The sequence below is a fragment of the Gossypium hirsutum genome, chromosome A13 (assembly GCF_007990345.1).
Source record: "Gossypium hirsutum isolate 1008001.06 chromosome A13, Gossypium_hirsutum_v2.1, whole genome shotgun sequence".
NCBI lineage: Eukaryota > Viridiplantae > Streptophyta > Magnoliopsida > Malvales > Malvaceae > Gossypium > Gossypium hirsutum.
The window spans coordinates 110,309,471-110,337,222 of record NC_053436.1 but is presented as its reverse complement, the minus strand read 5'-3'; the positions used below and the strand labels follow the sequence as shown (position 1 = coordinate 110,337,222).

Sequence of the window (27,752 nt, the reverse complement as noted above, 5' to 3'; positions counted from 1 at the left end):
TATGACCACTCTGACCCCTGTGCACTACAAACCGAATTTCTCCCTATACAAAATTCCAACGACCATGACGTTTATTTCCCGTAAAAATAGACTCAATAAGGAATCCATGCATGTAAGGTATGACTCGTAATAATTTTTGTACAATTTTTTGTGAATTTCTAAAGTCAAAATAGGGGATCTCGAATTCATTCAGACCCTATTTCACAAGAATTCAAATATCACACAATGTGGAATTCTTTTTCTTCCCCTGTTTCTTTCATGTGAAAATAGACTCATTAAGCTTTAATATCATATTTTATTCTGCCTCTAGCTCATTTTCCACTATTTTTAGTGTATTTTCAAAATTACACTACTGCAGTAACTCAACTCTGTCAAGGCTAAATTACTCATTCCTGATCATTGTTCACAAAATTAATACAACATCGTTTGTATAATCATCACCGAGACATTCATATCACATTTTCATTTACCATCTTACCATATTGTTGTTATGTGGAGTTTTCAACCCGAGGGTTAAGTACATACCTGTTCAAAGTATCCATTTCACAACATTTACCAATACGTCCCTTTCATCTCGAGTATTCCTCCATTTGAGTAGGATTTTACCCGTTGAACACATCGGAATATAATTCGGATACATGGAAAGTTTGCATATAAGTGCCACATATGTAGCCAAGCTACCATGTAACCCGCCCATAAGTGAACTCGGACTCAACTCAACGAGCTCGAGCGTTCGCATCCATAAGTAAACTCGGACTCAACTCAACGAGCTCGGATGCCTAGTTACATCTCACGAACTCGGACTCAACTCAACGAGTTCGAACATTCGCATCCATAAGTGAACTCGGACTCAACTCAACGAGTTCGAATGCTCAACCATCCTAGTGACTTGTCACTTGTATCCTAATCTATTCCTAAGGTTCAAACGGCATTTTCCTCGAACACATATCCTTGCCATCTTCCGTAAAATACCGAAACCAATACTCGGTAGCACTTTATATTTAACAGATAATCCACATAACTTGCATTTTATTCGAAAATAACCACAAAGCATATATTTCATGATAAAAATCAACATATCATATATTTAACATCAATAACTTAAAAATAACAATTATGCTACATTATTTACACATGAACTTACATCGATACCACAAAGGTGAAAAAAAAGACGTAATTATTCCTTAATCAATTTCTTTCCGTTCTAGGTCCAAATCTCGATTTTCATCATTTAAAATATCACATTCAACTTATTAAAACAATGTACTGATCAAATTAGTCCATTGACACACTTGGGCAATTTTTATAATTTTGCCCCTATATTTTGCCAAAATTACCAAATTAACCTTAGGCTCGTAAAATAATTTTTATCACATTTCTTTACTCCTTGAGTCTAGATGAACCATTTTCATAACTATAGCAACTCATAATTTCAACTATTTCACACATTTACAATTCATTTTTCAACTTAGCAATCTAGCCCTTTTTAAGGTGTTTTCATGCAATTTCTTTCACAAAAGTTGTTTATTAGACAACTAGGACTCATAATCTTCCATAAAAACATAGCAAACAACACATTTACTCTCATGGCAAAACCCTAGACTCTTCATCATTTTGCAAAATAGACCCCTCATATGAAAGCTCATGCTTTAGGGGTTCCAAAAATGTAAAAATCATCAAGAAAAAGCATTAAAATCACTTACTATAAAGGGAGTTTCTTTGCTGAAAGTTTCCAGCTTCTAAACCCTTTCTTTGCTGCCATTTTTTTCGGTGGAGAGAAGATGAAGAAAAGATGATATTTTCTTTTCTTTATTTTATTACTTATTTGTCAAATAAGTCACCCAACACTTACCTAACATGTTTGACCATTTCATTCCTTGTCTCATGGCCGGCCATCACTCTTTAAATGACCTAATTTCACTTTAAAGACCCCCAATTTAAAATACAAGGCAATTTAACACCTTTAGGTATTAAAACTCAACTTTTACCTTTTACGCGATTTAGTCCTTTTTCGAAATTGGACTAGAAATCACTAAAATTAACTTACCAAAATTTACATGCACTTATAAAATTATATTATAACATAAAATAATACTAAAATAATTTTCTCTGGCCTCGGACTAGTGGTCCCAAAACTACTGTTCCGACTCGGCCCAAAATCGGGCTGTTACAATTTTAGTATTATTTAAGTAACATATATATTTTTAATGTTTTTAGTATTTTGATGTATTATATATTTTTTAAAATTTTATATAAAAAATAATATAAAAATATTAATATGAGTCTGGTTCTGGTTTTAACATTTTTATCCGGACCGAACTTGGACAAAAATTTAGGCCCTTTTTTGTCTGGGCCTAACAAACGGGCCTAATAGTTTGGTTGAGTCAGGCCCATGAACACCTCTAACATGCTATCATCTTTAAAAATTTAACATATTAATCAATATTTATTTTAAAAAAATAATAATTTGACTGTTTTTAAAATGTTGAGAGCCAAATTTAGCTCAAAAAAATAATAACAGCCAAATTGAGAATATATACACACGTTAAGAGCTAAATTTATCATTATATCAAAATTAAAAATGATTAAGAGAAAAAAGATTTAATATATAATTTGGTAACTGAATTTTACACTTTTTTTCAAATGTGTTACCCGTGTTATTTTTGGTCTAGTATGATACCCATATTTGATAAAAATTATATATATATATTACTCTTAAAAAATAACTGTGTTAACTTTTTAGTATTTAATTTGAGTTTTAACGTTGATTTGAAAAAAGTTAATTGTCAATATTATTATGTTTGAACTTTTTATTATTTTGTTAATAGAATAAATTTAGTATTGATTGTGAATTTGTTTAATTTTTAAATTTTATTTGTCAAATATAATTTAATGAATGTGGTTTAATTCGAGATTTTAGAGTTTATTTGTTAATTATGAATTTTTCATGAAATCAATTCTAAAACCCATATTAAACACTTAAACACTAAAAAATTAACATCGTAAATTTTAGGTATCAAATGTATAAATTTAATATATCATCGAAAAATAACACAGGTACTCCAAACTAGTTTTGACTTTGGGGATAATAACATATTTAACCCCTGAACTTTATTGATTTTTTTTCACATTGCAAAGGAAAGGACTTTTTATTTTTCTTTTTGTTATTTGGGTTCAATGAAACTGTGTAAAGAAGTCATAAATGTATTGGTTGATCTCGTCTGGTTTCTCCATGTTGATGAAATGGCCAACACCTTCCATCACCACCACTTGCTGCAGAGATGGCACATCTTCTTGGAACCCACCATTGTGAATGTAATCTTTCATACCAGGCACACCATAAACCAGATCCTTATCCCCCATTATGAACTTGGCTGGTGTTTTGATCTTACTGCCCACCCATGGTTTCAATAGTTCCCAGTTTCTGCCATCAAAACCCAACACCCCAAAACATCAACACTGCTTACGACCCAAAATTTTATATATACATACATATGTATATATACACACATACCTGTTAAGGTTTCTGTAGAAGTTCAGTGGACCAGTGAAACCAGTTTTCTGGAATTTGGTGACATAGTAACTGGCTTCTTCCTCAGATAACCAAAAAGGCAATGTAATTGCTTCATCTAATGGACGTTTAAATAGTTTCCCTTTTGGCAATAATACTGGAAAATCACTCAAATATTCCTATACAACTCTCTCCACTCCAATCTCTGCAAATTCACCTTCTATTTCTCCATATTCCTGTAATCATATACATATATTCATACTGTTCATAAAAATGAGCACGTATAATTCCTAACAGTTCGATCTAACTACAAGAAATAAGTTACCTGAAATCTAGACATGTAATGATCACTGCCATAATAAGATATCCAGAAATCAACAGGCTTGATTTCCCGATGAAACCTCAAAAACGGCACACTCAAATTCACCAATGCTTTCACTTTATCGGGCCTAAACATACACAAATACCATCCTAGTATGGCTCCCCAGTCATGCCCTACCACAAACACCTTCCCTTCATCCGGATCCACCACGTTTATCAACTCCACTAGATCGCCGATTATGTGGAAACAAGTGTAACTGTCGACTGAGTCGGGAACATCCGAGTCGCCGTAGCCTCTCAAATCGGGAGCAACGGCTCGGTAACCCATGGAAGATAAAGCGAGGATTTGGTGACGCCATGAATACCAAAGCTCAGGGAAGCCATGGAGGAAAAGGATGACTGGACCTTCACCTTTTTCAGCTATGTGAATGTTTGTGCCATTCACTTTAACCGTTCGGTGCTCTATCCCTTCCATTGTTATTGCTTAATTCTCGTAAATACCTTGATTTTTCTGGTTTTCTACATCGTCTTCTTCGTGTGTTCTTTTTATAGTACGGATGGTACGATGGACTATCACCTCACTATGAATTTTCTTCCGTCACCCAACCACACCAACTATTAATTTTTGTTAAATTTTATTATTAGTCCCTGTAGTTTTAAAAATTATGAATTTAATTCATGTACTTTAGTTTTATTATTTTTTAGTCCTTATACTTTTCAATTTTTAAAATATCAATTATCACCTAATATAATTGTTCAATTCGTTAAGTTATACTATTTTCCAAAATCTAATGCGCTGAATATTGTCATATGTATAGTGCCATGTCAATTTGTTATTTTCACATATTACTCACTAAAAATTCAGTTAATAGATTAACGATTTCCATTTGCATCAATATTAAATTTTCAAAATTCAAAAGGTGTACGACTTAGAATGATCTAATTGGAGAATATTGATTAAATCTATAACTGTATGCATGGTACAAGGCTAGTATTTAAATTTAACTAAACAAATTCAACTTTTATGTTTTGGGCCAGGACTAAAATTTCAAAATTTGAAATGTACATGGACTACAAATGATCAATTAAAAAAGTACAACGATTGAAATTGATGAAGTATAGGGACTAAAATCCATAACTTTTTCAAAGTACAATGACTAATTGTAGAATTTAACCATTAGATTTTATCTTTTTTTGTCACTAATTAGCTGACATAAAAATAGAAACACCCGAAAATTTAAGATAGTTGGGTGACAAAAAAAATTCAATAATTTGATGATCATTTTGTAATTTTTGATAGTTTGATGACAAAAAAAAATTTGACTAAAATGACAATTTTGTGACTTTCTGTAATTGGTGACCACAAAAGAAATTTACAGTAGTTAGGCAACAACTAGTGTAATTTACCCTATAATCATAAGGCTTAAATCATAATTTATACCTTTTTATAATTAGATACATAAAATAACACGTAAACTATAATTCCGTAACCATTATGGTCCATACATCATCATTTGCATAAAATTAAAATTAAAATTAAAATTAAAATTAAAAATATAAATTAAATTATTTTTATTTTTATTTTCATTCTCTTTTTCATTTTTCTTCTTCTTCTTCTTCTTCTTTTTTTTTCCCATTTTTCATTTTTCTTTTCTATTTTTTTCTTTTGTGCACTCTTCCCCACATTATTTTCATTTTTTTTCTTGTTGCTTTCCTTTAAATTTGGGTTCCGAACTATAATTCCCCAAATTTTATGGTTCAATCAGTGGCACTGTTCCAAGATGCGTTACTCTAAACTTTAGAGGAAATTTATAAATATGAGTATTTTTTAGTTAAAAAATGTGATATAAAAAAATTTGATAAAAAAAAGTTGAATAATGTTAATAATTGAACTTGATTTTTAAATCTGAAAAGTGGAGGAGCTAAATTCTAGAAAATAAAAGTACAGGGATTGAATTTCAAATTTATAAAAAGTACATTGACTCATTGCATATTTTAACATTTATACTATAAAACATTTATTATTAATATATTTATAATTGTAATAAATATTTATTATTAAACTATTAATATTGAATACTTTTTAATAATATATGAAGAATATTATTTAAAATTTTTATTATTAAAATAAAAAATAATATATTAAAAACAATAGTTTTTATATGACTAGATATAGATAATTAAATATGTATCTTTAATAATATTAAAAATGATAATATTTTATTATTTTTAAATATTTTTATATTAATATAATAATATTAAGCTTGATTTATGTTAATTTTTATATAAAAATAAAATTATCTATAAATGAGCTATTTTTTAGGGAAAATAACTTATTTTCTGTTGACTTATATAGCATTTTTCGTTGAGTAAATTATTTTTCATAAAACAAATACATAAAAATACATAAAATATTTTTTAGTAAAACAAATGGACTCATAATTTCTATAAAATCCAATTATCTTACATAGAAAATAAAATAAATATATATATATAACACCAATAAATCAAAGCCACCCTTTTTGACGAATCAAAGAAGACGTTAATAGAAGGAAAGTTGTTTTTTTCTGAGTCCTTTACCCAGCATTTTCCTTGTTTTCTTCGGAATTTTTCTTTCATAGATTTAAATAAAATTTTATTATTTCAATTTAAATTATAAATGTATTTAAATGAAAAAATATATATTTTAAGAGAGTCGGAACGCTGTCAACTCCCGTAGCTTTGTCACGACACGCTACCTCAAAAATAAATTATAGAAAAAATAAAGAGTAACAAATTAAAATAAATTAGAAACTGAAAACAAACAGTACCTAGACAATCAGATCAATTCTTAACTAAAAATAACTTTACCCTAGCCTAATAAATGGACACTCCCAACACCGAAACGTCAGATAATAAAAACTCAGGAGCTCATTCCCAAAACATTTCCTTTCTGGAAACCAAATCTTGTTTTATTCTGGGAATTGAATCGGTCTCCAATAACCTTTAAACCACAATTTCTACCTTTGGTTTTGGCCTTCATATTTTCTTCACTGTCCTCGACGATCTAAGCTCAGACAGACGCGAAGCAACAACTGGCTTCCGATCTGTAAACACCTAGGGTTAATTTGATGATGCTATCCCCCAACGATCCTTATCCACCACCTCCACTGCAAACTCCGACAGTTATTCAAGAAGATGAGTATTTCTCTCCCCTTTAAATCCTTCAGTTGCCAAGAGATGAGCCACTTGATTTCCCTACGACAAGTCTTTAATTATTAAAATAGCTAAAATCGCACTCAAATCATAAAACAAAACAAAAAATTATTTATTAACCAAATTGATAATTTCGTTAAATTATTCAAAATCTGGTGCGCTGAATATTATCATATGTGTAGTGCCATGTCAATTTGTTATTTTCACATATTACTCACTAAAAATCATTTTAATGGATTAACGATTTCCATTCGCATCAATACTAAAATTTCAAATTTCAAAAGGTATAAAGGCTTAAAATGATTTAATTGGAGAATATGGATCAAATCTACAATTGTATGCCTGGTACAAGGTTAGTAATTGAATTTAACCAAACAAATTCAACTGTTATGGTTTAGGTCAAGACTATAATTTCAAATTTTGAAAAGTAAATGAACTACAAATGATCAATTAGAAAAGTACAACGATTGAAATTGATGAAATTATAGGGACTAAAATCCATAACTTTTTCAAAGCACAATGACTAATTGTAGAATTTAACCATTAAATTTTATCTTTTTTGTCACTAATTAGCTGACGTAAAAATAAAAAACACCTAAAAATCATGATAACTGGGTGACCAAAAAAGAAAAAAATTAATAGTTGAGTGATCATTTTGTAACTTTTGATAGTTTGATGACCAAAAAAGAAATTGACTAAGATGACAATTTTGTAACTTTCCCTAATTAATGACCACAAAAGAAATTTACAATAATTGGGCAACAACTAGCATAATTTACCCTATAATCATAAGGTTTAATTCATAAATTATACTTTTTTTTTTGTCAAACTAATACGTAAACTATAATTCCGTAACCATTATGGTTCCTACATCATCATTCACATAAAATTAAAATTAAAATATTTTTATTTTCATTCTCTCTCTACTCTTTACTCTATTTTTCTTTTTTCTTCTTCAAACCATCCATGTTTTTTCTTTTTCATTTTTTTCCTCTTTTCCATGTTTTTTCCACTGTTTTCTTTTCTGTACTCTTCCCCACATTATTTTCACTTTTTTTTCTTTTCCTTTAAATTTGGGTTCCCAACTATAATTCCCAAAATTTTATGGTTCACTAAATGACACTGTTCTAAGACGCGTTGCTCTAACCTTTAGAGGAAATCTATAAATGGGAGTACTTTTTAGTTAAAAAATGTAATATAAAAAAATTGATTAAAAATTGAAAAATGTTAATAATTGGACTTGATTTTCAAATCTGAAAAGTGGAGGGACTAAATTCTAGAAAATAAAAGTACAAGGGTTGAATTTCAAATTTATGAAAAGTATATAGACTTATGACATATTTTAACATTTATACTACAAAATATTTATTATTAATATATTTATAATTGTAATAAAATTGAACACTTTTCAATAATATATGAAGAATATTATTTAAATTTTTGTATTAAAATAAAAATAATATATTAGAAATAATAATATATTATATGATTAGATATAGGAAATTAAATATGTATCTTTAATAATATTGAAAATTATAATATTTTATATTAATATTTTATTAACTTTAAATATTTTTTATTAATATAATAATATTAAGCTTGACTTAAGTTAATTTTTATATAAAAATAAAGTTATCTATAAATAAACTATTTTTTGAAAAATAACTAATGTTTCTCAAGAGAATAGATCATCTTATAGCACAAATAACTTATTTTCTATTAACCTGTATGTTACCTTCCGTTAAATAAATTGATCTTTATAAAATAAACACATGAAAATACATAAAATATTTTTCAGTGAAATAAATAGACTCATAATTTCTATAAAACCCAATTATCTTACATAAAAAATAAAAGAATATATATATATAACACCAATAAATCAAAGCCACCACAAATTTCAAACCAAAAGGAAAAACACAGCCACTCTTTTTGACAAATCAAAGAAGACGTTTTTTGAGTCCTTCACCCAGCATTTTCCTTGTTTTCTTTGGAATTTTTCTTTTATAGATTTAAATCAAAATTTTATTATTTTAATATAAATTATAAATAGACTTAAATAAAAAAAGTTATTTTAAGAGAGTCAGAATCCTGTCAACCCTCGTACCTTCACCACTACACGTTGCCTCGAAAATAGATTATAGGAAAAATAAATAGTAACAAACCAATACAAATTAGAAACTGAAAACAAACAGTACTTAGACAACCTGACTACTTCTTAACTAAAAGTAACTTTACTAGTGTCGAAACTTTTTTTTTGTTTTAAAACGGGGATCGACTTTTTGAAAATAAATCGTAGAGTCGCCATCAATTTTTTGTTTAGGTGTGATTAGTTCACCTGATAAAATATTTTATTCTATTTAAATCAATTTTGGCCTACGTAAATTTGAGAAAACGGATTCGGGAGCCGATTATGTATGAGGAAGGATTAGCACCCTCACTACGCCCAAAATTGGTACCAAATTGATTAAGTACTGTCCTTATGTCTGAGATTTGAAACTATTTTTGAAAAATGATTCTTTAAAAAATTTGAATAGCTCAAGTTGGTCGTCAAAATTATCTTGTTTCAAAGGAATGCAGCATCATATCCAACACGATAGGACACGATACTTTATTCCCTTGAGAACACTATAAATCTGGGCTTCCAAAAATTTATACCCCGAAAATTACAAAAAGATGTTCGATTATTTAGTCCAACGAAAAACCGGAACCCAGCACGGTAGGACACAATTCTTCAAACTTCCAAACGTTGAGCATTGCTTTGTTTTAGGATTTAGAAAATATGAGTGAAATTCAAAAGGGACGTTCGATTATTTTGAACAAACGGAAAAATACTACCCAGCACGATAGGGCACAATTCTCTGAATTGCCAAGCATCGAGCATTTCCTTTGTTCTAAAGAAAATTTTTAAAGACATGAATGAAATACCGAAGGAATATTCAATCGTTTCGAACAAACGGGAAATTGCAACCCAGCACGGTAGGGCACGATTCCCCGAATTGCCAAACATTGAATATTACCTTCGTTTTAAGGAATTTTTAAATAAATAATTATAAAACCAGCTTGAAATGCACTAATTTGACTTAAAATAAAATGAAATAATTAATTTTAAAGAGTTAAAAATTATAGAGTGATATTTGTTAACCGGAAAGGAAATAAAAACACGAGATAATATACATGTATGAGTTACTATGATGGATGAATGGAGATAAGATAATTCGTTTAATCAATTAACAAGATAACAATCAAATTACACCAATCTAAAAATATTATCAATTTCCTAATCATGGATGAAGAATAATCAATATGATAGTAATACAAAACGAAAATAATATACCACAATGATATATATAACCTAATACAACACATTCAAATGCAAAACAAAATGAAAGTTAAAAAGAAAAATATGTATATATGTATAAGACAAATTTAAAAGGATGAACACAATATATATGATATGAATTGTTAAACTAGAAACTTTTCGCAGAAACAAAATAGAGGTATACATGTGACCATTAAAATATATGTTATAGAATGAATATTTAAATCGAATGATATACGAAGTGTTAAAAGAATATCGGTTTAAAATTGACAACTTATATATAATAAAGGAAAATTAAAAAAAAATGCAAAGGTAATACAAATATAATAATTTTAAGAACATATTAAATTTACAAATTATAGATATATATATATGATAAATAAATTTAGAATAAAAGGAATACGCATACAAAATTAAATTAGTTTTATCATAAGTTATATAATAGACTTAGAAGCATACTTATATACATGTACAAAGAAAACCATAGGTATAAAATGCATGACTTTATAGATTCAATATATATGTACCAATGTTTTCATGCACGGATAATAATTCAAATAATGTATAAAACACGTAATTTACTATTAATCAACAAGTATGTATATATAAAAAGGGTTATATGTATGAATAATATAGTGCTAATAATATATATAGAATAAAGTTAATTTTATTTTAAGGTGTATATATATATAATAACGCATAAAATATAGAATAATGTATAAAAGGTGAAATTACAATTAATCAGACTACAACGAATAAATAAATAAAATGATGCAAATGATACGATCAATATCAATAAACACGAATAATAAAGAAAACTATAAAAATGAATCTGAATAAAACTTAATTGAAATCAAATTAAAATAAGGAGGATAATTTACAAATAAAATAAAATGCTGGGATTAAAATAGGGACCTAGGAGAATGCGCGAGTAACTAAGGAGGACCAAATGGGAAATAAACCCCTCCATCCAAAACGCACCGTTCGATCAGGGACCAAGATGAAACAATAATGAAATTCCGGGGGTGAAATTAAAAAAATAAAAAAAGAATGGGACCACATTGAAACCGGCCTCAAAAGCGGAGGGACTGAGGGCGCAAATAGACCCTCAGTCCAAAAACACAAGGATCCTAGGCGGTTTTCGGGTCGGAGTTCGGGTCAAGTGATTAAACGACGACGTTTTGGGTATTGAATGTTTGCCCCAAAACGACGCCGTACCAGGGTGCTATAAAAGTAAATTTTTTTTGAAAAAATTCATTTCCTCCGAGTTTTAGAAAAAAAAAAGGAAAGGGGAGTTTTTTTTCTTTCTGGGGAAAACCCAGAACTGGCCAAGGGGTCCGGTCACCTCCATCGTGGCTCCGCCGTGCCGGCCGCCGTACACGGTGGCCGGAAATCACCACAAGGTAATTTTTTATTATTTTTATTATTTTTTTATATCTAATATATACATATTGTTTTTAGCAGGATAGAGTTGGAATATATAAACAAATTCGGAAAAGAAAAAAAAGAAAAGAAAAATGAAAAGGAAAAAATATAGACCTTGATTCTGTCTTTTATTTCTTACTGTGATTTGAGTGAATATTTTGAGGCCTTTTGATGATGTTTCTTTTTGTATTTCAACGAAGACAAAATCCCCCCCAAAAAAAAACAATCCCATCTCTTAGGCTTTTATAAAGCTATTACATACATTTTTATCATTTTCACTGTTGTTTGCGTGTCCATCTTGCAGGAGCAGTTGGGGCGGTGCTGAGTAGGTGGTGGCAAACGTCGGTGGTGGATGGGACAAGGGCAGACCTAGGTGTCCCTTTTGATTTTTTTTTAATTGAAAAATTGTGGGCTTGGTGGGCTAGGTTTAGTTTTAAATTGGGCTTTAGGTTTGAATTTATCTGTAATTGGGTTTAAGGGTTATAGAAATGGGTTTTGGGCCGGGCAAATTGGGCTTGTAACAACCAGAATATAATAAATGGACACTCCCAACATTGAAACCAAATCCTATTTTCTCCTCGGAACTGAATCAGTCTCTAATGGCCTTTAAACCTCAATTTCTACATCTGTTTTTAACCCTTCATATTCTCTTCACTATCCTCGACGATCTGAGCTCAGACAGACGCGAAGCTACAACCGGCTTTTGATTTGTAAACACCTAGGGTTAATTCGATAGTGCTACCCCCCAACGATCCTTCTCCACCACCTTCACTACGAACGCCGACACTCCTTCAAGAAGATGGGTATTTCTCTCCCCCTTAAATTCTTCTGTTATCTAGAGATAAGCCACTTGATTTCCATATGACAAGTCTTTAATTCTTAAAATAGCTAAAATCACAGTCAAATCATAAAACAAAAAAAAAATTAAATTATTTATTAACCAAATTGATAAAACAAAAAGAATATAAAACCTCTTACTTTCATCAAATACAAGACAAAAAAAATGGTCGAAACTCATCGAAAAAAGCATTTACTCCTCCACGTTACAAGTCTATGTTTTCTTTCTAAATTTAAAATTTAATCATTTTATTTTTAAGATTTAAAAATATAAATTTAATTATTAACATCGTCCAAATTTATTATAATGTTTTTTTAGTAATTTTTTTTAATTTCAAAATATTGCACCCATAAATTTAAAAAAAAATATTATGTTAATAATTCAACCTAAATATAAAAAAAAATAAAATTCAAAATTACTTCAAACATATTCTAACATTAATAATTCAGTCTTAACCATAAATCCCCCTTCAGCACTTGGATCTTAGCCAAAGTGTTATTATTATTATTATTATTACACAAAAGACTTGAAATACATGGATTTATTTATTTATTTATTTCAAACAAAATGGGTAAAGAAGTCAGAAATGTATTTGTTGATCTCGTCTGGTGTCACCATGTTGATGAAATGGCCAACACCTTCCATCACCACCACTTGCTGCAGAGATGGCACATCTTCTTGGAACCCACCATTGTGAATGTAATCCTTGATACCAGGCATATGGTAAACCAAATCCTTATCACCCACAATGAACTTTGTTGGTGTTTTGATCTTACTACCCACCCATGGTTTCAATAGTTCCCAGTTTCTGCCATCAAAACAGTAACACCCATAAACAAGAGCCCCTATAGTACTTTTACTAGAAAAAAAAGAGTTATAAATGCATAAATTCCAACCTAAAATCATTTTTTATGACTGATTTGATATATAAATATATTATTTGGTACACTAGCATTCAAAAATTCTCAATCCTATCTATGAATTGTACCAAATAATATATATCACACATATACATATACCTGTTAAAGTTTCTGTAGAAGTTGAGTGCACCAGTGTAGCCAGTTTTCTGGAATACGGTGACATAGTAATTAGCTTCTTCCTCGGACAACCAAGAAGGCAATGTAATTGGTTCATCTAATGGACGTTTGAAGAGTTTCCCTTTTGGCAAGAAAACTGGAAAATCAGTCAAAAGTTCCTTCTCAACTCTCTCCACTCCAATCTCTGCAAATTCAGCTTCTATTTCTCCAGGTTTCTGTAATATATACAAATAAATACATATATATATCAATGAAACCCGGGATTTAAATTCGAAACCACAAAATAAAAACTCTGTATGTAACTTGTATGCTTGATAGTTCCACCTAAAGCGGACATCAAAGCTTATCAAACTTGAGATTTAAATTAAGATTGCGGATGCATACATCACAATTAGTTAAGATAAACATTAATTCTATAGCTCAAATAGTTAAGATGAAAAAAATTAAGACTCTGTATCTAATTTGTATGTTTGATTATTTAGCTGAAGTGTAGAGTATATATATATATTTATAAAATAAAACCTTTCCAAATCTAATGCAAAATCAAATTGAAATCCGAGATTTAAATTACGATAACAAATGTTTAAAATTAAAAAAAAATTGATATCATAAAATAAAGACTTCATATGTAACTCGCATGCTTGATAATTCTACTTAAAGCTAACATAAAAGCTTACCAAACTCGGGATTTAAATTGGGATTGCCGATGCATACATCACAATTAATTAAGATCAACATTAATTCTATAACTAAAATAGTTAAAATGACAAAATAAATACTATATCATGTTTGATAATTTAGCTGAAATTTAGAGTATAATATATAAATAAAACCTTTCCAAAACTAATACAAAATCGAATTGAAATTCCGGATTTAAATTACAATGTCAAATGTCAACATCATAGTTAGAAAAGTTGAAATTGCCAAAAAAAGACAATACACTTTCTAATTTGTATGTTCGATCATATATATATACATATGGAGAGATGCTCTTGCACGTTTTAGTAATTTTTTATATGATTAATATTTTATGTATATAAAATTTTTAATTATTAAATATATATAGACAATAAACAATATTTTATATTAATATGATAAAAATATTAAATTAATTTAAAATTTTACATAATAATTATAAATATTTTAATAAATTTTACTACTGAATCGATAAAATATGGATCATTAAAAAGTTATGGAATGGTGTAAAAGGAGATCCCTCCCGTGTATAATAGCTTCAGAATTTAAATTATGGTCACAGAATCAGAAATCAAGATTAATTAAGATAAACATAGATTCCATAGCGAAAAAAATTCAAAATCATAAAATAAGATTTATGCATCTAATATGTTTGATAATAATTTACCTGAAATCTATATATGTAATGATCAGCACCATAATAAGATCTCCAGAAATCAACAGGCTTGATTTCCCGATGAGTCCTTAAAAACGGCACACTCAAATTCACCAATGCTTTCACTTTATCAGGCCTAAACAGACACAATAACCAAGCCATGTAAGCTCCCCAGTCATGCCCAACAACAAACACCTTGCCTACATCCGGATCCAATACGTCTATCAGCTCCACTAAATCGCCGACTATGTGGAAACAAGTGTAACTCTCGACTGAGTCGGGAGCATCCGAGTCGCCGTAGCCTCTCAAATCGGGAGCAACGGCTCGGTAACCCATAGAAGAAAAAGCGAGGATTTGGTGACGCCATGAATACCAAAGCTCAGGGAAGCCATGGAGGAAAAGGATGACTGGGCCTTCACCTTTTTCAGCTAATGTGAATGTTTATGCCATTCACTTTAACCAGTCGGTGCTCTATCCCTTCCATTTTTTCTCTCGATTATCTCGGACTTTGTTGATTTCTAGTAGTCTGAGTCTATAGCTTTTGAAGTACTAAAATGTAAACTATTTTTTATTTTTAGAGTAAATTACGGTACAATAGGACGAAAATAATATGATTATGGTTAAAATTTGTTTTGAGTCTCTATACTTTTTCGTATATTTAAAATTTAGTCCTTTTTACTTTTAATTTTTCAAAGAATTTTATTTCTCTATTTTTCATATTTCAGAATTAACTATTAAAATTCTTTTGTTAAATTTGTTAATGGGTGGGTTACTCACCCAAACTTGAAGACCCGCACAAAATATGAGAGAATTTGAACAAAAGTACGAAGCTCGAAAACTAGACTTAGGCAAAAAATAGCCCTCTTTAAAATATGAGTCAGGCTTGGGTACATGTATTCGGTTCATGAACATCTCTACGTGTCAAAAGTCAACTTGACGCCAACTCAGTCAATAAAATTCCTGTAATTTCCTTCTAATAAAAGATTGGATATATTATTAATATGATGGTATTTTCGTCTTTTGCTATTGGGTAAACTATCAAAATAGTAAATTTTGTTTATCTCAGATTACATTTTAGTTACTTACGTTATCGCATTGTAATATTTTAGTCACTAAGCCGTTAATTGTCGTTAACGGTATAACGATAAGCTGAAGCATCATTTCAAATGAAAATTTTAGGTTAATTTATACAATCGGTCTCCATATTTCTTCATTTTGAGCAATTTAATTTTTTTTTCATATTCTTTTAACTTTCCTTGATTTTTCATTCTCTTCTACTTCACCTTCTATTTTCCTCTCTTCTCCATTTCTTTTAACATACTTTTTCTATATTTTCTATTTGTTAAAATTAGTCTCCATGCTTTTGTTTTTTGAACAATTTAATTTTTTCGAGTGAGGCGAGCTTATGAGCTAATTTTAACAAATAGAAAACATAAAAAAACTACGTTAAAAGAAATGGAGGAAAATAGAGGGAAAAGCATAAAAGAATGGGAAATAAATAAAAAAAAAGAAAAGTTAAAAGAATATAAAAAAAATTGCTCAAAATAAAAAAATATAGGGACCAATTGTAAAATGTAACCTAAATTTTTTGTTTGAAATTATTATTTAACGTGTCACGTCAACTTGCCATTACACCATTAACGACAATTAAAGACTCAGTGACTAAAATATTACAACGCGGTAACATAAGTGATTAAAACGTAACATTTAAAACATAAATAGCTAAACTGTAACCTGAGACAAATAAAAGTAACTATTTTAAAATTTTACCCTTTATTATTTTCATATAGAAATATTTAAATAAAATAACTAAAAATGTAATGAGGTAAGATTTAAACGCAAGCCTAAAAATAGTATTTATAAGAAATCAATCACTTTACCTAACCCAATTACTGATTCATTTTTTTTACAAATATAATTTTACTTTCTTTAACCCAAATCAACTTAGCAATTATTAAAATATTCTTTTATAAAATAAAAACATTATTATACAAATATTTTTATATTTTCAATTATGTAAAATAATATATATACGATTTGAAATATTCAGATTCAACTTTTACCAAATTTAAAATAGTTGAATTTTTAAATTTATTTCATTAAATATGAACATATATTTTTATTTTTTAATATATCTATTGGAATGAGTCCAATAACTAATTCTCCACATTCTTTTAGTTTATTAAAAGGTAAATGCTAGCCACGAAATTTTATGTATAATCAAATAATTATAAATTATTTTTATGCATATTTTAAAGGAAAGTTGCATGTATAATTAAAATCCCACTATTACCCCTCCAAAATACAAGTAAAATCCCACCACTATTCATTTGTTAATATATAATGGGTTAATTTCATCAAACATCCTCGAATTAAGATTTATCTTTTGAATCTATTTTTAAATTAAAAAAATTATGATTAAATCCTTAACATTTTAATATTGTATTAATCAGATCCTTTTATTTATGCACGGTTTTTATACCCATCAATGTAATGTTCGAAAATGATTTTGTTAAACATGGAAGGAAATTTAAGGAGTGACGAGTAGTCAAAGTTTATTAAGCAACGATAACTATTGAAAAAAAAGAAGATAAATATCAATATTATACGTAAATTTTAATTTCGTACAATTTTATATATGAAATTTTGATTTGATTTGATTTGACTATATTTCATACTAGGTTCAGGTCACACTTTACGTTTGCTCAAACTCAGTTCAGCTCAAAATATTAACCATTTTAAGTCTGTCCATTTTAAATATATATTTATATTTCTTTTTAATTTGATTTTTAATAATTGTATACGATTTTTTCAATTACTAAAATTTTATATTTAGAGACCTTAATATTCTTTTAATATTTACATTACAGTATTATACTTTATTATTGTAGATTTACTTTTTACGTGTTATAAATTATATAATATATAAAAATAACATAGTGTAACATATATTACAATCTTAGAAAACGGGTCAGACCAAGTCAAACTCAAGCCTTGAATGTTTGAACCCAAACTCGACTCATATTTTAAACATGTCTAATATTTTTGCTTAAGTACATTTTTTAAGGTCTAATATTTTCCTCAAACCCTCTCAAATTCCGAACGAATCTTCAAACTACTAGCCCATGAACATGCCTAATTTGAAATAACAAATTCTTTCAATAATTCTAATCATTGCTCGAAACAAGTCTTAACATAAATTATTTCTATTATTGTGAAAGATAAAACAAACAACAAAGGTAAGACGTTTTTATTTTGACTAAATTTGATAATGTTATTTAATTTTAATTGAACTTGGAGAAGAAATCGAACAGTAATTGATTGATTTGATCGGGTATTTCTTCATTGATCCAATGAGAAACTCCATTGATGACAAGAGCTTCTTCAAGAAAGGGCACATTCCTTTTAAGCCCACCGTTGAGAATATAATCTTTGACACCAGGCATTGTATATACAAGATCATGGTCCCCCATTGCAAACTTTACAGGGACCTGGATCTGGCTTTTCCACCATGGTGCTAATAGTTCCCAGTCTCTATAACAAAACCAACCAAAAAATAACTTAATTTAGTTAATTATAAAAAAAATACACACTGTAATGAATATGTATTTAATTGAAAATTTTTAACAGTATTAACAATTAAATTTGTATTTCTAAATCTGAAATAAAAGATTGAATTTCAAATCTAGAAAAAGTAAAGGGACTTAGAGCGTATTTTAACTAACATGAAAAGCCCATAATTAATAATTGGGTAATCTACGTTAGTAGTCACCCAACTATGTTTTTTTTCTTTTTGACCACTCAACTATGAAAAGTTACAAAATTGTCACATAATTATTCAATTGTCTTTTTTAATCTCCGGCTGATTAACCATAAAAATTGAAACACCTAGAAATCCAAGATGGTTGGCTGACAAAAAAAGAAGATAAACTTGAATAGTTGAGTGACTATTTTGTAACTTTTCATAGTTAGGTGACTAAAAAAGAAATTTACAAATAATTAGATAATCATTTTGTAACTTGTCATAATTAAGTAATAAAAAAATTTGTTAGGTGACTGGCTGACTGGTAAAGGAAAGAAAAACATACGTATCTATGTTACGGTAATAATTGAGGGCACCGGTAATGCCGGTTTCCTGGAACTGGTTAGCATAGTAATCGGCGTCTTGGTCCGACAACCATGGCGGCAAGTTAACCGGGCAATCCAGTGGATGCCCGAATAGATTTCCCTTTCGTAAATAAAGTGGGTCCGGTATCCGGTATGATAACAGCTCCAAAACAGCTCGTCTTAGACTAATCTCTGCAAATTCTGCTTCCATTTCTCCAGGTTCCTACACCAAATTTACTGTTTTACCCTCTCGATTATAACTTGAATTTGAGAACTCAATCCAATAAACTTAAATTCAAGCTAGACCAAATTCGATTTCACATAAACAGTTAACCATTCAAATTAGTCTAATCGTAAACTCGAAAATCCAACCTAATTTAAAATTAGATTTGTTTATAGGTTGGGCTAATTCGCCCAAGTCCAAAAGTTCATTCGAAATTTGAAAGGGTTTTGGTAAAAATATTAAGCCTGAAAAATGAGATTTGACAAAAAAACCTGTTTAAAATATAGGTCAAACTCGGAGTTTAACATTCAAGGCTTGATCTTAGCCCAACCTAACCCATTTTTAAATTTTCTAATATATTATATTATGTTATTCTTTTATATATTATATAATTTATAATAAAAAAAGAATCTAAAGTGATATATAATATTATAATGTAAATATTAAAAAAATATTAAGATATATATAAATTTAATAAATGAATTATATATAAAATTATTAAATATTAAACTTAAAATAATATTAATAAATTTTTAAAAAAAATATGAGCAGGTCTAAAATAAGTTCGAGTTAGCCATTTTACAAATATGGATAGATTTCAGTAAAATATTAAAAAAAATTTATATAATTTTTATACATTTTCTGAATTTGTTATATTTAAAATTTTATTTAATTGCTAACTTGACATCCACATGTATGTCATTTTAACATAATTAACAGATATTAACTTTTTCATCAGTTTTGGAGTGATTTGACAAATATCGAAAATTTAACAGTTAAACTAAACAAAAAATTAGATGAAAGGTTAAAATAATTTTTTTTATAAAATTAGGGGTTAAATAAGTTATTATGCTTTTTTTTAGATGTGTGCAAAGGAATCACAAGTAAAATTTCGAGTGTACGGTGAAACTACAACCAAAGTCTCATATGTACATTTAAGTTTTCAAAATATCAATATTATATTAATTAAAATATTTCAGTTTTTAATAGTAAAAATGAATGAATTAAAAAAAACTTAAATTGCTCTTTAATTTAGTCTGGAGGAACTAATTTACTTATTTTTTTTATAGAAGGGGCTAAATACAATTTGACATTTAGTTCAATGGCCTCCATGGTATTTTTACTGAAATTGATTGATTTTTTTTTTAATTTCTAACAGAGATTTGGTTAATAATAATTAAAAATAAAAGGAAAGAAAGACGAAATATTCAAACCTGAAACCGGACGATATAATAATCCTTCCCAAGGAGAACTTCCAAAGTCTCGACCGGTTTAAACCGAGGATCGCAAGTAATAAACGGCGCACTCAAAGTGAACAAAGCTTTAACCCTGTCCGGCCTAAACAAGCACAAGAACCAAGCAATGATGGCACCCCAATCGTGTCCTACGACGAACACCTTATCCTCCTTCTCCGGCGGCGCCTCCATGTCCAGAAGCGCGATGAGGTCTCCCACCGCGTGGAAGCAAGTGTAATCGGCGACGCAATCCGGCGCATCGGTTCCACCGTAACCACGGAGGTCGGGCGCCAAAGCACGGTAGCCGAGGGCAGCTAAACCGTTGATCTGGTGGCGCCATGTATACCAGAGCTCAGGGAAGCCATGGATGAAGAGAATCAAAGGACCTTCCCCTTTCTCGGCTATGTGCATGTTGATGCCATTGACACTCACTGTTTTGTGTTGAATTCCCTCCATACTTTTCATCTCTTCTTCAATGTCTATCACTTTCTTAAGCTTAAGCTTAAGCTTTTCGTTATATATAATAATAAACCTAATGTTGTTTTAAATTGAAATATCAATGTTTTTTAAACCGGTTTTTTAAAAAAAAAAAACTATAACAGTATAGAGGTTGCGCTTATGAAGGTTAATCCGAGAAGTGTACAGTGGAGTAAAAATATAAGTTGAAAAAATAAGTTTAGACAAAAAAATGATCTGTTTAGAAAATAGGCTGGGCTTTCGATAAGATATCTTTTGCATCGGTCCGGCCCGGCTCGAATTTGCGAAAAGAAAAAAGAATCTACTATTTTCTTATTTTTCTACTACCTTTTTTTATTTTTTTCACTGTTTTGTTGTTATTTCATTGTTTGAATATTATATCTCTTATTTTATTATTAATTTTACTACAACTTTAGAGGCATTTACTTATTAACCTATCATAGTGTTATTTATGTACAAAGTTTTTAAATTTATTTTCAATTTGTTGGGAAATATTTATTTTAATTTTTTAGTATTGTTGATGTATTATATATATATTTTTAAAAATTATAAAAAAAATTAATACGAGTCGAGCTGGATTAGGTTCAAATTTTAGTATTTTTATCCAGGTCAGATTTAGATAAAATTTCGGGTCAGACCAAACCTGGGTCTATCTAAAGGTCTAAAATTTTTTCAAGACCTGATCCAACCAATAGACAGGTCTAAGTAAAATTGGTCAAGCTATCGGTTCATCAACTCAAATTCAAATTAAAAATTTTAAAAATTTCAATTGAACGAACAATTTTTAATTTAATCGATTTAAAGTCATTTTCTAAATTAATACTCTAACCTATTCTTGATCTAATCGATCTAATCAAGATAAAACAACATTCACATATCATGCAGGAAAGGAGATTATGGTTATAGTTATGGTTATGGAACGGCCTGCTCCCTTGTCGACCCAAATGACATTGTCAAGCTACGCAACTGCATCAAGACGGTTAGTTTTCGTCTTCAAAATGACAATCATTTACAGCAAATCAACAACACACGGGCGGAAGTTGCTGCTAATTGGTGGGTCTCACATGTTTTAGACAGTCCCATCATTTTATCATGTTATCTGAAATACTTTTCCTACCATCAAAATAATAAATATGATACATCGTAATCTCGATTTTATTGGTTTACCTCTTTCGTTCTTAATTTGTGTTAGTCATCAAACTATCTAAAATAAATAAATATTTATTAATTTTACTAACATAAACGTGTATTACCATATGAATCTATCACGTCATTTAAGCGGTTTATTTACATTGTATGAAATAAATTCTATTAAAATACTTTTTACTTTCAACAAAAATTAATAATTTTTGTTAAAAATAATAATAATTAAAACAGAAGTGTTTATGTTCATGAGTTTATGAGTTAAGCAAAATTTAATGTAATATTATTATATTTTATGCTTGCTTAAGTTTAATCTAATTCAAAATATAAACTTAAAATTTTATTCAAGTTCATCCATATTTATAAATAACCATATTATATCTTATATAGAAGCAACAATATATTACAACCTTAATAAAGAATTCAAACCTCGAAAGATCAAGCCTAAACCTGATTTATATTTTAAACAAAATTAATATTTTTACCCAAAACTGTTTTTTATATCTAATATTTTTATTTTAATCCTCTCATATCGAACCAACATTTGAACTTAAAAAATAAAAACAACAAAGGTACAACATGGTTTTTTTTTCCTGTTTTTACTAAATTTGATATTATTATTATTATTATTTAAATTTAATGGAACTTGGAGAAGAAGTCGAACAATAATTGATTGATTTGATCAGGTATTTCTTGGTGGATCCAATGAGAAACTCCATTGATGACAAGAGCTTCTTCAAGAAAGGGCACATCCCTGTTGAACCCACCGTTGTGAATATAATCCTTCATACCAGGCATTGTATACAAAAGATCAAGGTCCCCCATTGCAAACTTTACAGGTACCTTGATCTGGCTTTTCCACCATGGTGCAGATAGTTCCCAGTTTCTATAACAAAACCAATCAAAATGTGAAATAGGTAACACTATCATGGAGATCCTAATATAGGAGTTAGATTCCATTTTGTTCCTCAAATTAATCCCTACAGGTTGATTAAAAAGTAAACTGATTCTTTTTATCGAAAAAAATAAAGAAAGAAAAACACACCGATCAAAGTTGCGGTAATAATTGAGGGCACCGGTGATGCCGGTTATTTGGAATTGGGTGGCATAGTAATCCGCGTCTTTCTCCGACAGCCATGGCGGCAAGTTAACCGGAGAATCTAGTGGATGCCCGAATAGATTTCCCTTTGGTAAATAAAGTGGGTCGGGTACCCGATACGATAACAGCTCCAAAACTGCTCGTCCTACACCAATCTCTGCAAACTCTGCTTCCATTACTCCAGGTTCCTGCACCAATGTAACACAGATCTCAATTTTAACCCAAATCTGAAAATTGAATACGTACGAACTCTAATATGAACTCGACTCAATTTAATTTGTCAATAAAAGGTTAATAATCTAAAGCAATGTAGTCAGTCCAACTCGGCACCGGTTGAAATTCCAGTTTGTGCCGCTAATTCTGATCACATCAATCAAAACATCCAAGAGCAAAGCTAAAAAATTAGCATAAATTTTTGAAACATCAAAGTGCAATTTTATTACTGTAACTAACTCGAAATTTCCTAAAATTTTAAAGATCTATGTTTTATAGTTAGGCCTTCCTTCATGACACCCATTATATTTTATTATTAATAATCTTTTATTAATTTATAAAAAGTAAAAAAAACCAAACACTCTTATATTTATATAATTTACTTTTTAAAAAATAATTTTTTTGATAATTTTTCGATCATGGTACTAATTCAGTAAAATATTTTTTATAATTATATATTTATAAATTTATGTAATAAATATATTATAAAAATAATATACAAAATAAATGATAAAAGTTAAAATTTTTACTATTATGATATTTTGAACCATGTTAATTTATTATTAATTTATTATAAATTTTAATTTTTCGTAATTCAACCCATCAACTTAATTGATTTTAATATATATTTCAAATTTTTAAATATATTTATTATATAATATATGTAACATATAATATTAACAAAAACAAAAACCGACTTACTATTTGTTAATATTTTTTAATTATTAAACTCGTCAAACTATCCATTCTCAGTTCGATCATTGATCTAGTTTCAATTAAATGCATTATTAAAATTCATTTTTTAAAAAAAATTAAAAATATAAAATTTGGTTTAATTATTGGCGCAATCAAATTTTATCTTGATTTATCCCGATTCAAAGTTCAATTAATTTCTTTCTCTAAATTAATATATTAATCGATTTTCGATCAAATCAATCTAATCAAATTTTAACAATCTACTATAAAAAATCAAAATTGATTTAACAGATCCAACCGATTAATATTAAATATTAAAATATGAATTTTGTCCATTAAATCAAAATTTAAATTTCTTTTAATAGAGTTTTGGTTAATAATAATAAAAAAATTTCGAACCTGAAACCGGACGATGTAGTGATCCTTCCCATAGAAAGCTTTCCAAGTCTCGACCGGTTTAAACCGAGGATCATAAGGAATAAATAGCACACTCAAATTGAACAAAGCTTTAACCCGGTCCGGTCTAAACAAGCACAAGTACCAAGCAATGATGGCACCCCAATCGTGCCCAACGACAAACACCTTATCCTCCTTCTCCTGCGGCGCCACCGTGTCCAGAAGCGCGATGAGGTCTCCCACCACGTGGCAGCAAGTGTAATCGGCGACGGAATCTGGTGCATCTGTTCCGCCGTAACCGCGGAGGTCGGGCGCCAAAGCACGGTAGCCGAGGGCGGCTAAACCGTTGATCTGGTTGCGCCATGAGTACCAGAGCTCAGGGAAGCCATGAAGGAAGAGAATCAATGGACCTTCCCCTTTCTCGGCTATGTGCATGTTGATTCCATTGACACTCACTGTTTTGTGTTGAATTCCTTCCATACTTTCTATTTTCTTCAGTGTCTTATCACTTTCTTAAGCTTGACCTTTTTAACAATTCTACAATTATTTTTATTTATATGATTGTATTCTTAGGTATAAATTGGTTACACCAAAAATCTAAAATATCTAGGGACTTAATATGTAAATTTTCCATTTTGATTGAAAAGCTTTTAAGGGTGTCAAAATTACAGATTAATATAAGTGAATAAAATGTGTTTTTTTAATAATTTACCTTAAATATTTTTGTTATATATTTTTTTTCAATATTTAAACAAAATTTAAAAAAAGAAAGAAAATTAAAATTAATCGGCATTCGGCAGCAATATGTATCCATCGTCAGCATTAAAATTGGAAATCAAAGTCCAACTTTGGTTCTATGATGCAATGAATCATTATCTATTTTCAGAATAAATTAAAATATGTGTAATAATTTAGATTTTTGTGTAGGGTCGGCAGAAGTAACCTTTTCTTTGAACTTTGGTATTTATATTTTTTCCAACTTTACTACTTCAACTTTATAATTATATTCAATTTGGTCTCTAATTAAAAAAATATAAATTTAAATTACTGCATTATCATACTCTTACAGAAATAGGAGCTAAATTAAAAAATATAAATATTAAAATAAATTTAATTATCAAGTTTTAAACCTACAAGTTATTTTAATTTTTTATATAATTATAAAGAAAATGTTTAATTTTTTATATAAAATCAATAAAATCTTGTTACCGTCAGATTTATCCTTAAAACATAATGAAGTAAACTAAAGTTTTATTTTATTATATAAGCTTTAATAAATATAAATTTTATATTGTTTAAAATAAATATAATTTATTAAATAACTATATTTTTAAACATAAATTAAAATTTATTTTTAAGTGAATGGATATTTTTATTGATAGTTATTTATTCACAAATATAGAAAAATAACCCTTGTGAGTAATTTTTAAGAGTAAATGACACATTTAACCTTACTTGATGAACATATTATAATCAAGATTTAACTTTTTGGTATTATTTTACTACTTAGTGTCACTGATATTAAACTAAATCAGTCACTTTATAATAATTAGAATTTTATAAAATAAATAATATTTTTAAAATAAATAAATATATTAAAAGTAATTAATAAAAATTAAATTAAAAATTTTAGGTAAATGGCTATTTTCGATGAATGAGTAAGTTTTTTCTTTTATAATAATAAATTGATATGTTTAAAATAAAGGAAAAAGACAGATTACAAACAATTATTGGACACCGTAATCGAAATTTGGTGTTTTATAGAAACACTTTGTCTTTATTTATTGATAAATCATAAAATTTACTGTTTATGTTCTTAAATGACGTCACATGATCAATTTTGTATAGATAGATTCCTATTTTTGGTTTATGAAGCGTGAAATCTACAACCACCGCTCACGGCAAATAAAGGGGCAGTGCAAACCATCGAGATGAAGCTAGAAATTTCCTTTTGAAGATGAAAAGTTATCATTTTTTTAGGTGGGAGAATAGTTTTCGAGTTTGGTATGGAAAAAACGAGTGTAAATTATACTCAAAGTTATTATATTATTAATAAGTTTATATTTTGGTCTTTTAAGTTTAAAAGATTATAAAATAGTCATGAACTATTCGAAAGTTTTCAATTATGTCACTGGGTTGTTAGGTTATTTTAAAATTCCGATTAGCAAGCTTCAAGCGACAAATCGACAATCGGTATGCTGGATCAGTATCAATTGCCAAGTAGAACATACATTGAATCCAAGTCAATCTAACAGTTAGTGTCTAAGATCGACGAAGAAAGTTGTTTGGATATTAATTCGCAAATTCGTGACATTAGAAGCTGTTTCATAAGAAAAACAGAATTGTAAAAGAGAAGAGGAAAGACAGCTTTCAATTAGTGCAGGCAAAGCAAACAACCATACAACAATAATTTTAACAATCCAATAACTCAAATGAAAACTTTTGAATAATATAAGATTGTTTTATAACTTTTTAAAATTAAATGATCAAAACGTAAACTTACTAATAAATTTAATGGTCTTTGATGCAATTTACTCTCAAATTTTTTAAGTGGGTGGGGGGAATAATTTCCAAGTATGTAAAAAGAAAATAAATTTTAATGTAATTTTCCTAGAATATGAGTTTGTTGACTAACAGTGGGAATAAATTTGAAAGTTAAATTTTATCTTTGAGACAAAATAATCCTTTTTCATTTTTTATTTATTATTTTTATTTTTAAACAATATCTTTTCATCACAAAATCATTTTATTTTAATTTATTTTAAATACTATCAAATTAGATTTTAAATTATATTATAATTTAAATACCTATTAAATACTAAAATTTTAATTATATATTAATTTTTAAAAAATAGATTAAATTTCATATTTATTAATAATAAACATAATGTTAGACTTCATCTTAAGATCTCATTGAATGGAAATTTTAATTTATGCATTTAAAAAGTTAAAAATTAAATAATCTTACTTTTTAAGCGAAAAAAGAGCCCCAATAAAATAATTGAGACTTCAACTATACACCATACAATCATACTAATTTCAGAAACGGAGGAGTTTAAAATCGAACATGACCTTGTTTTTTACTAGATAAACAAACTTGATTGAGCAAACTCGAATAAATTTAATTTTTATCTCAATTCGAGCTTAAACTTCAAAAAATAAA

At 28.5% G+C, this 27,752-nt stretch overlaps 2 protein-coding genes and 1 pseudogene across 3 annotated transcripts; all 3 read right to left on the bottom strand.

Moving 5' to 3' along the window:
• Nucleotides 1–3,154: 3,154 nt before the first annotated feature.
• On the bottom strand, nucleotides 3,155–4,412 carry LOC121212664 (AB hydrolase superfamily protein YfhM-like). Its single transcript, XM_041085875.1, has 3 exons — nucleotides 3,837–4,412; nucleotides 3,515–3,747; nucleotides 3,155–3,424 (listed from the first exon to the last, which is right to left on the bottom strand). Exons 1-2 carry the CDS (start codon nucleotides 4,305–4,307, stop codon nucleotides 3,691–3,693), a joined length of 528 nt encoding a protein of 175 aa, XP_040941809.1. The 5' UTR covers nucleotides 4,308–4,412; the 3' UTR covers nucleotides 3,155–3,424; nucleotides 3,515–3,690.
• An 8,615-nt stretch (nucleotides 4,413–13,027) lies between these two features.
• On the bottom strand, nucleotides 13,028–25,263 carry LOC121212372 (uncharacterized; annotated as a pseudogene). The gene is made up of 9 exons (XR_005907439.1): nucleotides 24,593–25,263; nucleotides 23,231–23,472; nucleotides 22,825–23,071; nucleotides 20,545–21,072; nucleotides 19,089–19,330; nucleotides 18,313–18,534; nucleotides 15,013–15,491; nucleotides 13,632–13,864; nucleotides 13,028–13,420 (listed from the first exon to the last, which is right to left on the bottom strand). The product of XR_005907439.1 is annotated as an uncharacterized protein (transcript).
• LOC121212663 (epoxide hydrolase A) lies at nucleotides 18,191–21,127 on the bottom strand. The gene is made up of 3 exons (XM_041085873.1): nucleotides 20,545–21,127; nucleotides 19,089–19,330; nucleotides 18,191–18,534 (listed from the first exon to the last, which is right to left on the bottom strand). Exons 1-3 carry the CDS (start codon nucleotides 21,028–21,030, stop codon nucleotides 18,285–18,287), a joined length of 978 nt encoding a protein of 325 aa, XP_040941807.1. The 5' UTR covers nucleotides 21,031–21,127; the 3' UTR covers nucleotides 18,191–18,284.
• Nucleotides 25,264–27,752: the final 2,489 nt, after the last annotated feature.

Bases quoted from the DNA above. Each gene is read 5' to 3' on its own strand.
- LOC121212664 (XM_041085875.1), bottom strand. From the start codon at position 4,307: ATGGAAGGGATAGAGCACCGAACGGTTAAAGTGAATGGCACAAACATT. The intron at 3,748-3,836 runs GTAACTTATTTC...ATATGATTACAG, and splicing joins ATTACATGTCTAGATTTCAG to GAATATGGAGAAATAGAAGG.
- LOC121212663 (XM_041085873.1), bottom strand. From the start codon at position 21,030: ATGAAAAGTATGGAGGGAATTCAACACAAAACAGTGAGTGTCAATGGC. The intron at 19,331-20,544 runs GTTTGAATATTT...AATTTGGTGTAG, and splicing joins ATTATATCGTCCGGTTTCAG to GAACCTGGAGAAATGGAAGC. The intron at 18,535-19,088 runs GTATGTTTTTCT...GTTTTGTTATAG, and splicing joins TATTACCGTAACATAGATAC to AGACTGGGAACTATTAGCAC.